This window comes from Poromitra crassiceps (assembly GCF_964638095.1).
Source record: "Poromitra crassiceps genome assembly, chromosome: 7".
NCBI lineage: Eukaryota > Metazoa > Chordata > Actinopteri > Beryciformes > Melamphaidae > Poromitra > Poromitra crassiceps.
Genome location: NC_139628.1, coordinates 20255094 through 20269142, shown reverse-complemented (window position 1 = coordinate 20269142; position 14049 = coordinate 20255094). Strand labels below are relative to the sequence as shown.

General features: G+C 46.3%; 1 protein-coding gene across 1 annotated transcript in view; it reads right to left on the bottom strand.

Annotated features, from left to right (window-relative positions):
* Nucleotides 1-2220: 2220 nt before the first annotated feature.
* The window catches only part of LOC310779304 (ATP-binding cassette sub-family E member 1-like), a 39292-nt gene continuing 27463 nt past the window's right edge, over nt 2221-14049 (bottom strand). The window contains exons 14-18 of the mRNA XM_083639836.1: nt 13509-13619; nt 10170-10312; nt 9720-9842; nt 3851-3962; nt 2221-3080 (exon numbers count right to left, since the gene is read on the bottom strand). Coding sequence (XP_083495962.1) covers nt 3033-3080; nt 3851-3962; nt 9720-9842; nt 10170-10312; nt 13509-13619 — 537 coding nt within the window. The 3' untranslated portion in view covers nt 2221-3032. The remainder of the gene's footprint in view (nt 3081-3850; nt 3963-9719; nt 9843-10169; nt 10313-13508; nt 13620-14049) is intronic.

Below are 14049 nucleotides of genomic sequence, written 5' to 3'. Positions count from 1 at the left end.
AGCAGCCGCGCGTAACCTGGGCAAAAGGGACTGTCCGTCCGGGGGAGAACTACTGAACAACTCCCTCCCGACTATCAGGAGAAAATCACAAACTTCGGCGAATTCACACAAAGGAAGATCACGGAATATTATAGGAGTGTGAAAACATCCACAATTACCAACGGGTTCCAAAACGCTGGACTGCTGCGGGATGAAGAGGATGACGCCACGGGGACTGCCCCCTAGTCCGATACCTCACGAGTCCGATACCTCACGAGTCCGACACCTCATGGTTTTGGGTTAGGGTCTGGGGGAGGTTAGGTTTAGGCGTGGGGGTGGGAGAGGTTAGGTTTTGGGTTAGGGTCTGGGGGATGTTAGGTTTAGGCGTGGGGGTGGGAGAGGTTAGGTTTTGGGTTAGGGTCTGGGGGAAGTTAGCCTCTTTTTTCGGACTCGTGAGGTGTCGGACTCGTGAGGTATCGGACTCGTGCCATGGCACCTGAAGGAGAGAGGAGAGTGGTTGACGAAGCCACCCTGAACCTGTTCGTTTCCGACACTGAAGATGAGGACTTTGGTGGTTTCAGTACGCAGGAAGAAGAGGAAGACGAGGATTAGTGACTTGACTTCTCTGGTTACAGGTTTGCTGCACATATACGGTAGCCTATTGTTGTGTGATTTTGTCTGGGGATTAGTGACCTGACTTTTGTTTTGTTTTGTTGAAATGTTAATAAATGGGAGCTTCCCCAAACAGCGATCTCTTTCCCGACATTCCTCTCTGTGCACGAACCCTTTCATATGGTAATTAAACATCAAAACACCCGCGGCTTATAGTCCGGTGCGGCTTATAGAAGAAAAAAATAGTCAATTTTGGTCCCGCGGCTTATACACCGGTGCGTCTTATAGTCCGGAATTTACGGTATTATGCATTTAATCGAGACATACACTCTTTTCTTTCACTCCTCTTGAAATTGGTAATGTTTTTTCTTTCACTTTTCTGCCATTGTTCTTGCGTTCCATCATTTAGCTTAGCCGACTGATATAATCATTGGCAGCTGGCAGTCGCACTGTCGCAGAGTGAATGACGTAGTGACGTAACGTAAAACTAAACTTTGACCCCAGCCCAGGCGGATCAAAATAGTTAATCAATAATTAATTATACACAGACAATAAATTATACACAGACAATAAACGTTTTTAAAACGTATGCATTGTTAAACAAATTATTTTCTACATTTGTGTGTTATTGTGGGAAGGGAGGAGAAAAACAAATAAAAAATTAATTTTTCTGATTATATTTTTTTGTTTCGTTTTTTTGTTTTTTCTTTCTTTCCCCTGTGGCTGAGCCTGTTTGTCTGTTTTGTCTTGTTTGTGTAAAAAAAAAAAAAAAAAAAAAAAAAAAAAAAAAAAAAAATTCATTTTTCTGAACGTGGCTTGCGGGCGACACAGCGCCACCCCGCGGGCGACTGGTCGCCCGCGGGCGACTGGTTGGCTACCACTGGGCTACACCTTATCCTGGTTTCTGACTGTAGCAGACTACCTGCGCAGGCGCGGCTTCAGCCAAGTCTCACTTCTGGAGCGATGTGGAAACGGACTTTTGTCTTTTTCGGCGATGAAAAAAGAAACTGTTGACTCATCGTTCCAGAAGAAAGAAGCAGCAGCGCGCAAACGTGAATGTAATGCTGAGGGTATTTCAGTAGTATGTTGCGGTGTTGTGTAACACTGCAGAACAGTGTATAGAGGGTATGCACACCCACTGGAACACGCCCCCTCAATCGGGAATGAGTGTCAAAATGAGTGTCACATTCCTCCCTGAGCAGCAGGTGTCACTTATCTAGGCTGATTACTGCATTCAAGCTCAGTCTTGCTGTGACTCAGTGGGCGTGACCCCACAGTGACTTCTGCCTCTGTGACATCACATGCATACCCTCTATTCATAGTGTTCCTGTCCTGAACACAACCCAGCAGATTATTACTGTAGAATGACATGAATGAGAACAGAAAATACTTCTCTTTTATCAGGTAGTATCAGCTGTCTTTATTGTAAATACATGGGTGTTACAGAATGCTGTTTTTTTTTATGTTCCACAACATCGCTGGCTTGTGAATGCAGCCATGTATGTACAGGCTGGGTGACAGAATGTTGTTTGACAGTATGTTGCGGTGTTGTGTAACACTGCAGAACAGTGTATAGAGGGTATGCACACCCACTGGAACACGCCCCCTCAATCAGGAACGAGTGTCAAATTCCTCCCTGAGCAGCAGGTGTCAGTTATCTAGGCTGATTACTGCATTCAAGCTCAGTCTTGCTGTGACTCAGTGGGCGTGACCCCACAGTGACTTCTGCCTCTGTGACATCACATGCATACCCTCTATTCATAGTGTTCCTGTCCTGAACACAACCCAGCAGATTATTACTGTAGAATGACATGAATGAGAACAGAAAATACTTCTCTTTTATCAGGTAGTATCAGCTGTCTTTATTGTAAATACATGGGTGTTACAGAATGCTGTTTTTTTTTATGTTCCACAACATCGCTGGCTTGTGAATGCAGCCATGTATGTACAGGCTGGGTGACAGAATGTAATGCACTGTTTTGTCTCAACATTTCCACACACTGCTGGCTGTTGATTGCAGCCCAGCATGTATAATAGGCTGAATGTTACAGAATGTTAAGCAGTTTATTTGTTTATCTTTTAACATCTCCACACACTGCTGGCTGTTGAACGCAGCCCCAGGCCAGCCGCTCAATGGACCCTTTTCACGGGGGCCATTTTGTCTCGAAAAGGCAGAATAAACACAGGTGTGAGCAAAACACTAATGAGGGTTTCCACATTCCAATCATGGAAGTTTGAAACCCTCATTAGTGTTTTGCTTGGACCCGTGTTAACCCTGCCTTTTCGACACAAAATGGCCCCCGTGAGAAGGGTCTATTGGTTGCATTTAAGATATATGTCAAGACTGACTGTTACACAACGCCTATGCAGAACATTCCCGGGCGGTGAAGGCAGCCCCAGGGCATAGCAGGAAGTTGTAGTCGGTCAGACAGGAAGTCCGCCTAGTCGTCCAGGAAGAAGTAGTTGCCGCTCTTCTTCTGTTCTGTGTCCTGGAAGAGAGAGAGAGAGAGATCCTGAGCCACAATACGAGTCACCACATAATATGTTATTATAGGTTCCTTTCGATACAATACACCAGGGATACTCAACTTGCTTTGCCCGGGGGCCACTTTTGTGAAATGATAGAAGGCCAGGGACCAGTTAATAAACAAACAATATACATTTTTCTGTAGCGGATTGTAGGTTTTTGGGGTGTCAGCCGGAGTTTAGTCTGACAATGTTGTGCACACCGGATAGTTAGTTAGGTTAAATTAGTTAGGTTAAGTACATACAGTACATAAGTGCCTGGGTAGCAAGCAGACGGCGGTATTTGACAATTTAGCAGCTAAATCATAGATTATTGAAAGATATTCCATATTCCAGACTGTAATGCTATAATAGAAGTGGAGTATTGGCCAGAATGACATGAACATTTGGACACTTATTCAGCGGGTATCTTGCATGTTGGGTTCAGGTGCACTGTGAAAAAAAAAGAAAATGCAATTCCATCGCGGGCCACACAGGCCCACGGGCCACACAGGCGGCCGCAAGTTGAGTATCACTGCAATACACTATCTTTATTATGAATCACAATACAATTTTCAGGATACAAAATCAATTTTACAAGTCACACAAGATATCGATTCAATGAGGCACGACACATTACTCACAAGTCAGTCTCTAAACGCTTTGATCAACTAGAGACTGAGGACAATCTCCCAGGTTCCATTGCTACAACTCTAGTATAATATTAGGTGTGTGTGCGTGTGTGTGTGTGTACCTTGATGGAGTGTGCTTTGTTGATGCGCGGTCTGAAGTTGTTGGGGTCCCGTCTGAACGTGATTTCCAGCAGAGAGAGAAACCTGTTCATCCCTGCTAACAGACTCTGAGGACTGAGAGACAGAGAGAGGGAGGGAGGGGGAGAGAGAGGAAGACAGAGTGAGAGAGGGAGGGAGAATAAAGTAAAAAGTGTTGCCAAAGGAGTGTGAGTCGTGAGACCTTCATCAGATTCTCTTCAAGAGATTCTCTTTGAAGAGAATCTGATGAAGGTCTCACGACCGAAATGTTATTCTTATTCAACTTTTTTATTCAACAGTGTGCGGAAGTTTATTCTTGTATTGTGCAGCCCTTATTTTACTTGAAAGAGAAAAGATAATGTATTTATTATTAAAGCACGTAATACCAGTTAAATGTGAAAACTGGGGGGGAAAATATAAATATTTGAACATATTTTCTTTCTGAAAAAAAAACATTGTTGAAATACTGAATTACTTTATTTGATTTAACAGTCAGTTGTTGACTACATGCAGCTGTTGATAGAACTATTAGGCTACTTCAATATATATGGCACTGAATAGTCACAGAAGTTAGACGTTGCGATGTTCCGGACCCTTGCTTGAGGACATTTTCTCTAACTGGACCTCTTTGAATTTTAATTGAACTGAATCTCACACGCTCGTTTGAACGTTGGCGATAGTATTATGGATCCGGAGTTGGACTTCACTTGGCAAGACCTGGCCTAGTGTCTTCTGATTGGCTAATCGATGACGATTCGCCGGTGACCCAATACTGAAAACAGCTCCTCGAATCTGGACCAATCACAGAAGTCACCCCAAATTCACCTGAAAAAAGCGGGATGTGCCGACAAGCGCCGTGTTTGCATCCCTGGAGGAGGACGTACCATGTGTGTGATTTAGGGGTTGCATCCCTGGAGGAGGACGTACCATGTGTGTGATTTAGGGGTTGCATCCCTGGAGGAGGACGTACCATGTGTGTGATTTAGGGGTTGTATCCCTGGAGGAGGGCGTACCATGTGTGTGATTTAGGGGTTGCATCCCTGGAGGAGGACGTACCATGTGTGTGATTTAGGGGTTGTATCCCTGGAGGAGGGCGTACCATGTGTGTGATTTAGGGGTTGCATCCCTGGAGGAGGGCGTACCATGTGTGTGATTTAGGGGTTGTATCCCTGGAGGAGGACGTACCATGTAGGGATGGGCATTTCTAGCAAAAACACTATTCGAAATTCGCTGGCCAAATTCGAATTTAATTCGAAATTCGAAAAGAAAAAAAAAAAATGTTAAAAAAAAAAAAATGTAAAAAAAAAAAAAAAAAAAAAAAAAAAAAAAAAAAAAAAAAATTTGTGAGTGAAATGTTGCATTGTCTCCCCTGATTCTAAGTCTACGGCTTTATTAATTAATATGAAAAGCTTCTGCTGTGGATTTTTAGCTCAAACAAGCATTGCACCACTGAAGTAAAGAACATGTTACATGACATTGACATTTTCGAAAATAAAAAACAGTTTTGACAATCATGAGTGGTTCATTAAATATTTAGTAGGCTCAGGTCTGAGTGCCAAAGGGGTGCCAAAGTCACCCCCTCTCCCTCTTCATGGGATTTAATCCGCCATTCATTTTTCCATAAACCTTGCTTAAAATGCTTATAAAAATTGTTTTACTTGCTCAAACCAAGCAATTTGACTATACGGTACTTAGAATCAGGGGAGACAATGCAACATTTCACTCAAAAAAAAAAAAAAAAGTTTTTTTTTTTTTTTTTTCGAATTTCGAATTTCAATAATAAAAGTCGACCTTGATAATAACAACGATTATTCGAAAATTCGAAATTCGATGCCCATCCCTAGTACCATGTGTGTGATTTAGGGGTTGCATCCCTGGAGGAGGGCGTACCATGTGTGTGATTTAGGGGTTGCATCCCTGGAGGAGGACGTACCATGTGTGTGATTTAGGGGTTGTATCCCTGGAGGAGGGCGTACCATGTGTGTGATTTAGGGGTTGCATCCCTGGAGGGGGACGTACCATGTGTGATTTAGGGGTTGCATCCCTGGAGGGGGACGTACCATGTGTGATTTAGGGGTTGCATCCCTGGAGGAGGGCGTACCATGTGTGTGATTTAGGGGTTGCATCCCTGGAGGAGGACGTACCATGTGTGTGATTTAGGGGTTGTATCCCTGGAGGAGGGCATACCATGAGTGTGATTTAGGGGTTGCATCCCTGGAGGGGGACGTACCATGTGTGATTTAGGGGTTGCATCCCTGGAGGGGGACGTACCATGTGTGATTTAGGGGTTGCATCCCTGGAGGGGGACGTACCATGTGTGATTTAGGGGTTGCATCCCTGGAGGGGGACGTACCATGTGTGATTTAGGGGTTGCATCCCTGGAGGGGGACGTACCATGTGTGTGATTTAGGGGTTGCATCCCTGGAGGAGGACGTACCATGTGTGTGATTTAGGGGTTGTATCCCTGGAGGAGGGCGTACCATGTGTGTGATTTAGGGGTTGTATCCCTGGAGGAGGGCGTACCATGTGTGTGATTTAGGGGTTGCATCCCTGGAGGGGGACGTACCATGTGTGTGATTTAGGGGTTGCATCCTTGGAGGGGGACGTACCATGTGTGATTTAGGGGTTGCATCCCTGGAGGGGGACGTACCATGTGTGATTTAGGGGTTGCATCCCTGGAGGGGGACGTACCATGTGTGATTTAGGGGTTGCATCCCTGGAGGGGGACGTATCATGTGTGTGATTTAGGGGTTGCTTTCCTGGAGGAAGGCGTACCATGTGTGTGATTTAGGGGTTGCATCCCTGGAGGGGGACGTACCATGTGTGTGATTTAGGGGTTGCATCCCTGGAGGAGGACGTACCATGTGTGTGATTTAGGGGTTGCATCCCTGGAGGGGGACGTACCATGTGTGATTTAGGGGTTGCATCCCTGGAGGGGGACGTACCATGTGTGATTTAGGGGTTGCATCCCTGGAGGGGGACGTATCATGTGTGTGATTTAGGGGTTGCTTTCCTGGAGGAAGGCGTACCATGTGTGTGATTTAGGGGTTGCATCCCTGGAGGGGGACGTACCATGTGTGTGATTTAGGGGTTGTATCCCTGGAGGAGGGCGTACCATGTGTGTGATTTAGGGGTTGTATCCCTGGAGGAGGGCGTACCATGTGTGTGATTTAGGGGTTGTATCCCTGGAGGAGGGCGTACCATGTGTGTGATTTAGGGGTTGCATCCCTGGAGGGGGACGTACCATGTGTGTGATTTAGGGGTTGCATCCTTGGAGGGGGACGTACCATGTGTGTGATTTAGGGGTTGTATCCCTGGAGGACGACGTACCATGTGTGTGATTTAGGGGTTGTATCCCTGGAGGACGACGTACCATGTGTGTGATTTAGGGGTTGCATCCCTGGAGGAGGGCGTACCATGTGTGTGATTTAGGGGTTGCATCCCTGGAGGAGGACGTACCATGTGTGTGATTTAGGGGTTGTATCCCTGGAGGACGACGTACCATGTGTGTGATTTAGGGGTTGCATCCCTGGAGGAGGGCGTACCATGTGTGTGATTTAGGGGTTGTATCCCTGGAGGACGACGTACCATGTGTGTGATTTAGGGGTTGCATCCCTGGAGGGGGACGTACCATGTGTGTGATTTAGGGGTTGCATCCCTGGAGGGGGACGTACCATGTGTGTGATTTAGGGGTTGCTTTCCTGGAGGAAGGCGTACCATGTGTGTGACTTAGGGGTGGCATGACTTGTTTTATTTGTCATTCTCCAAGTCTGCAGGTGGCTACGTTACTACTGCTCGCTCTGGGAGGCTGCTGCCAGGGGGCGGGGCAAGTCTCAAACCATGTGACGACTCGTGTCCCGGTAGGCGTCGACTTGTGGCAGTAACGTCGCCGAGTCTATGCAACCCCTAGAGCATACATGGGCAACATATGGCCCGCGATGGAATTGCACACAAAATATAAAAAAAAAAGATTTTTACAGTGCACTTGAACGCAACATGCAATATACCCGCTGAATAAGTGTCCAAATGTTCATGTCATTCTGGGCAATACTCTTGTTATATCATTTCAGTCTGGAATATGGAATATCTTTCAATAATATTTATGACTAAAAGGCTAAAAGTAGTCTCATGTGTAAGAAATGACTGTTCTACATTGAAGTAGAAATTTAAATAATTAACTTGTTGGTTTTGGATTTATTTAGCTTCAAGAGTGCATTTTTGTTCTTGCGTGACCCTCAACACAGGCTTTGAGAATCCCGGGCCACTTACTGATACTTATGCTTAAATTAACCCACTCATATTCTGGTTTATTTCAAGAAAAACATTTCGGCTAGTGGAAATTCTAATTGGCTGGTAACTTTAAAATCTAGCAGCCATATTGGCAGGTGGTGAAAAAAGTGAATTTCAAGCCCTGAAGGGAGAGCAGGTGGTGACATAGGAGTGAGTGAGGAAAAGGATCAAATATTGGTGGTTAAGACTGAATAATGACATCACAATTGTTAATTTAAAATGAGTTATTCCTCTAAACCTGGCTTCAAATGCCCCAAATTTTTAACGCTGGCGCCGTTCAGCCCTCAGCAAAATCTGGTAGCGAGGAAATTTTTTTGTGGCCCTCTCTATCATCAAAGTTGCCCATCCATGGGTTACGGCATGACAATATTTGTTCGGCCCCCGGCAACAATCTGGGTTTCTCATGTGGCCCCCCATGAAAAATAGTTGCCCACCCCTGCCCTAGAGTGAGTGTGAGTTACGTGTTGTTCGTGGCGCTGTGCGTCTGTGTATACGTGCGTGTGTGTGTGAGTTACGTGTTGTTGGTGGCGCTGTGCGTCTGTGTGTGTTTGTGCATGCGTGCGTGTGTGAGTTACGTGTTGTTCGTGGCGCTGTGCGTCTGTGTGCGTCTGTGTATACGTGCGTGTGTGTGTATGTTACGTGTTGTTCGTGGCGCTGTGCGTCTGTGTGTGTTTGTGTATACGTGTGTATGTGTGTGTGAGTTACGTGTTGTGCGTCTGTGTGTGTTTGTGTATACGTGCGTGTGTGTGTGAGTTATGTGTTGTGCGTCTGTGTGTGTTTGTGTATACGTGTGTGTGTGTGTGTGTTACGTGTTGTTTGTGGCGCTGTGTGTCTGTGTGTGTTTGTGTATACGTGCGTGTGCGTGTGAGTTACGTGTTGTGCGTCTGTGTGTGTTTGTGTATACGTGCGTGTGTGTGTGAGTTACGTGTTGTTTGTGGCGCTGTGCGTCTGTGTGTGTTTGTGTATACGTGCGTGTGTGTGTGAGTTACGTGTTGTGCGTCTGTGTGTGTTTGTGTATAGGTGCGTGTGTGTGTGAGTTACGTGTTGTGCGTGTGAGTTACGTGTTGTTCGTGGCGCTGTGCGTCTGTGTGCGTCTGTGTGTGTTTGTGTATACGTGCGTGTGTGTGTGTTTGTGTATACGTGCGTGTGTGTGTGAGTTACGTGTTGTGCGTCTGTGTGTGTTTGTGTGTACGTACGTGTGTGTGTGTTTGTGTATACGTGCGTGTGTGTGTGAGTTACGTGTTGTGCGTCTGTGTGTGTTTGTGTGTACGTGCGTGTGTGTGTGTTTGTGTATACGTGCGTGTGTGTGTGAGTTACGTGTTGTGCGTCTGTGTGTGTTTGTGTGTACGTGCGTGTGTGTGTGTTTGTGTGTACGTGCGTGTGTGTGTGTTTGTGTGTACGTGCGTGTGTGTGTGTTTGTGTGTACGTGCGTGTGTGTGTGTTTGTGTGTACGTGCGTGTGTGTGTGTTTGTGTGTACGTGCGTGTGTGTGTGTTTGTGTGTACGTGTGTGTGTGTGTGTTTGTGTGTACGTGCGTCTGTGTGTGTTTGTGTGTGTGAGTTACGTGTTAGCGGCGGTCTTGGTGGAGGGCGTGCCGTCGAACACGATGACTCTGTCGGCCAGGTAGGTGGCCATGATGAAGTCGTGCTCCACCACAAACGCTGTCTTCTTAGCATGGAGGATGTACCTGCACACACACACACACACACACAGACACACAGTCACATATTGATCTACATGTCTAGCAGCTGGAAGGAAGGAGGGAATAAGTGAGGAAAAAGAGAGGAAGTGAAGGACGTAGGGAGGGAGGGAAGGACAAAGGAAAGCAAAAGATGAAATGAAGTGAGGGATGTAGGGATGAAAGGAAAGGATTGAGGGAGAGATGGATTTTTTTTGTGAACACAGATTTTCAAGTACAGCAATTTTTGAGCGTGAAAGAAAGACACTTGTGAGTGTGAGTGCATGTGCGTGTGTGTGTGCGCGTGTATGAGTGTGAGTGTGTGTGCATGCGCACCTCTTGATGACCCTGGCAGCCATCAGACGCTGTTCAGAGTCCAGGTAGGCTGAAGGCTCGTCGATCAGATAAACGTCAGCTGGTTTCCCCAAACACAGAGTCAGAGCTACCCTCTGCAACTCTCCACCAGACAGGTTCTGCACCTGAGGGGGGAGAGAGACAAACACAAGAGTCAGAGCTACCCTCTGCAACTCTCCACCAGACAGGTTCTGCACCTGAGGGGGGAGAAAGACAAACACAGAGTCAGAGCTAACCTCTGCAACTCTCCACCAGACAGGTTCTGCACCTGAGGGGGGAGAAAGACAAACACAGAGTCAGAGCTAACCTCTGCAACTCTCCACCAGACAGGTTCTGCACCTGAGGGGGGAGAGAGACAGACACAAGAGTCAGAGCTAACCTCTGCAACTCTCCACCAGACAGGTTCTGCACCTGAGGGGGGAGAGAGACAGACACAAGAGTCAGAGCTACCCTCTGCATCTCTCCACCAGACAGGTTCTGCACCTGAGGGGGGAGAGAGACAGACACAAGAGTCAGAGCTACCCTCTGCAACTCCCCACCAGACAGGTTCTGCACCTGAGGGGGGAGAGAGACAGACACAAGAGTCAGAGCTACCCTCTGCATCTCTCCACCAGACAGGTTCTGCACCTGAGGGGGAGAGAGACAGACACAAGAGTCAGAGCTACCCTCTGCAACTCCCCACCAGACAGGTTCTGCACCTGAGGGGGGAGAGAGACAGACAGTCATGGACTTTAGTACAAAAATAAATAAATAATAAAACAAGTTCACCAAAGACTCAGACCCAGGCCGTGTTTGGATTGTCTTTTTTGCTTAGTTAGGTTCCTGAGCAAAATGACCCAGAAGTACCTGAGTGGCAGCCATGATGAGAGCTGTTCAAATTCTCTAAAGGTGCTTGAATGCTACTTCACTTAGCTCCATTAGCATAGGACACACTGCACCATCCTTTAGGCAGGGAAAGTGTCCTAACCATTCAATGAGTTAGGAAAAGACAGAAGACAGCCATTGCCAAAATCTAAAAGCCGAATCATCAGTGGAGAGACCCCTGAATCATCAGTGGAGAGACCCCTGAATCATCAGTGACCCCTGACCCCCCTGAGTCGATGGAGATTCCTCAAGTCGAGCAGTCGTTTCCCCCCCATCTAAATTCCAATCTTAAATTTCAATTGTTAATTTATTCTTGTTTAGATTTATTTAGGCCTATTCGTTTTTGAGAAATAGGCTAAAGAACTGTTCAAGTTGTTATCCATGTAGTACATTGTTGTTTTAATGTTTAAAAAGTGGAAAAAAAGGGCTATAAGAGTGCAACAGTTTGGCGACAAACTGCGACTTTCTTGACATGCAACGTTATGTTTTAAATTGACAAAATTTGCGTTGGCACCCCGTGGCCCAATTCAAACAGGATAAATAAAGTAACCTTATCAGGAAGCAGGAAGTGACGTTTCACTTTGGCTCTCTATAGAATAGTGGAATATTTGTATTGGACAGTGGAATCCGATTCGACTGGCAGAGTCGAGGACAGCCCCAGAAAAGAGTCCACCAAACCCTTTAATCACAACACACAAGAGTAAGACAAGTATTTCCCTTCTTATCTCATGAACAGAACATGTCTCTGCTTGGTTTTCTTATTACATTTTTATTTATTAATCATAAATATTTCATGGTCATTTCAAACTTGGGCTACAAAATTGAAAATTAAAAACTTTTTTTTAATGTGAATGGCCCAAACCTGCTGTGAAAAATGCTACTTTATCTGTAAAGGGAAGATTTGTGGGTACCCATAGAACCCATTTTCATTCAGATACTGAGGTGAGGGGTCAAGGCACCCCTTTGAGACGGTTTTTCCGTCTCAAAGCTCAAATGCTCTGCTTGGTACCAATGGATACCTTAGGTCAGCCATTCCCAACCTGTGGGCCTGGGCCCACTGGTGGGCTGCGTAATTATTGCAAGTGGGCCACCAAATCATTTGCAAAACATTACAATCTTTGTGATTTATTATTATGACTATAATAATTATTACTATTACTATGCATGAGAACACATTTCTGCACTGTAATTTATAATGAATTATTTGTTAATTAGCCTACTGCACACAGCCCCTCACTTGTAGTTTGTGATGTCAGTGTGGTGCTGATGGACAGCTCCTTTTATCATTCAAATAAAAAGTGCTGTGAGAACACGTTTGGCCTCCGTACTGTTTACAGTCAGATGTGGGCCACAAACATTTTTGATATTTTGAAGTGGGCCTCGAACTCGAAAAGGTTGGAAGCGCTGCCTTAGGTCAGCTAGTTTCATGCTAAGCGCTGCCTTAGGTCAGCTAGTTTCATGCTAAGCGCTGCCTTAGGTCAGCTAGTTTCATGCTAAGCACTGCCTTAGGTCAGCTAGTTTCATGCTAAGCACTGCCTTAGGTCACCTAGTTTCATGCTAAGCGCTGCCTTATGTCAGCTAGTTTCATGCTAAGCACTGCCTTATGTCAGCTAGTTTCATGCTAAGCACTGCCTTATGTCAGCTAGTTTCATGCTAAGCACTGCCTTATGTCAGCTAGTTTCATGCTAAGCACTGCCTTATGTCAGCTAGTTTCATGCTAAGCACTGCCTTATGTCAGCTAGTTTCATGCTAAGCACTGCCTTATGTCAGCTAGTTTCATGCTAAGCACTGCCTTATGTTAGCTAGTTTCATGCTAAGCGCTGCCTTATGTCAGCTAGTTTCATGCTAGGCGCTGCCTTATGTCAGCTAGTTTCATGCTAAGCGCTGCCTTATGTCAGCTAGTTTCATGCTAAGCGCTGCCTTACGTCAGCTAGTTTCATGCTAAGCGCTGCCTTACGTCAGCTAGTTTGATGCTAAGCGCTGCCTTATGTCAGCTAGTTTCATGCTAGGCGCTGCCTTATGTCAGCTAGTTTCATGCTAAGCGCTGCCTTATGTCAGCTAGTTTCATGCTAAGCGCTGCCTTACGTCAGCTAGTTTCATGCTACCACTTCATTGTGGCTTTAAATCTCAGCCCACTGCAGCATCTGACAGACAGCAACGGGAGAAATGACCAATCGCGAGCACAGCGGGAGAAAGGGTTCAAAATAGCGAGCCTCCCGTGACAATCGGGAATGTCGGTGGCCCACCTGCAGTACCTCCACACAGCCCACACTTTGACCTGCAGTACCTCCACACAGCCCACACTTTGACCTGCAGTACCTCCACACAGCCCACACTTTGACCTGCAGTACCTCCACACAGCCCACACTTTGGGAATCACTGGCATAGAATGTCTTTTTTTCACTATTAGAATCCATGTGTGTGTGTGTGTGTGTGTGTGTGTGTGTGTCTACATACGTCCTGGTCGATGATGCTCTCTATCTGCATGGGCTTCATGACGTCGGTGATGAACTGAGGGTGTGTGTAGGCGTCCCGGATCTTCTCATGCAGCAGAGCCCTGACACTGCCCTGAGGGAGAGACACACACACACACACACACACACACACACACACACGCACACACACACACAGTCAGCAGAGAGCTCACTCAGGTAGAGAAGTGATGAATATGATGGTGGCAGGCACGTGCACACATAGACATCAAAGGGGGCTTGAGCCCCTGCCTTTTTTTCAGTCTGTAAAAAGTGCCCTTTCCTGACCATGAATGCAGCATTTCTAATGGTGCTTTGTATGGAAAATGCCCTTTCCATGCCGTCACTGAAGGCAGCATTCAAAGTGAAATGCCTTTTCTGAGCTCTCTTGGCCTTGAATGCACCATTTCTAATAGGCCTCTGCATGGACCAGTGTTTTTCTAAGCCGCCCCTGAAGGCAGCAGCCCAAAAACCGCACGTGGCTTGCCCATTGACTGTTGAGAGCGAGACGGCCCGTCCCCGCCCAC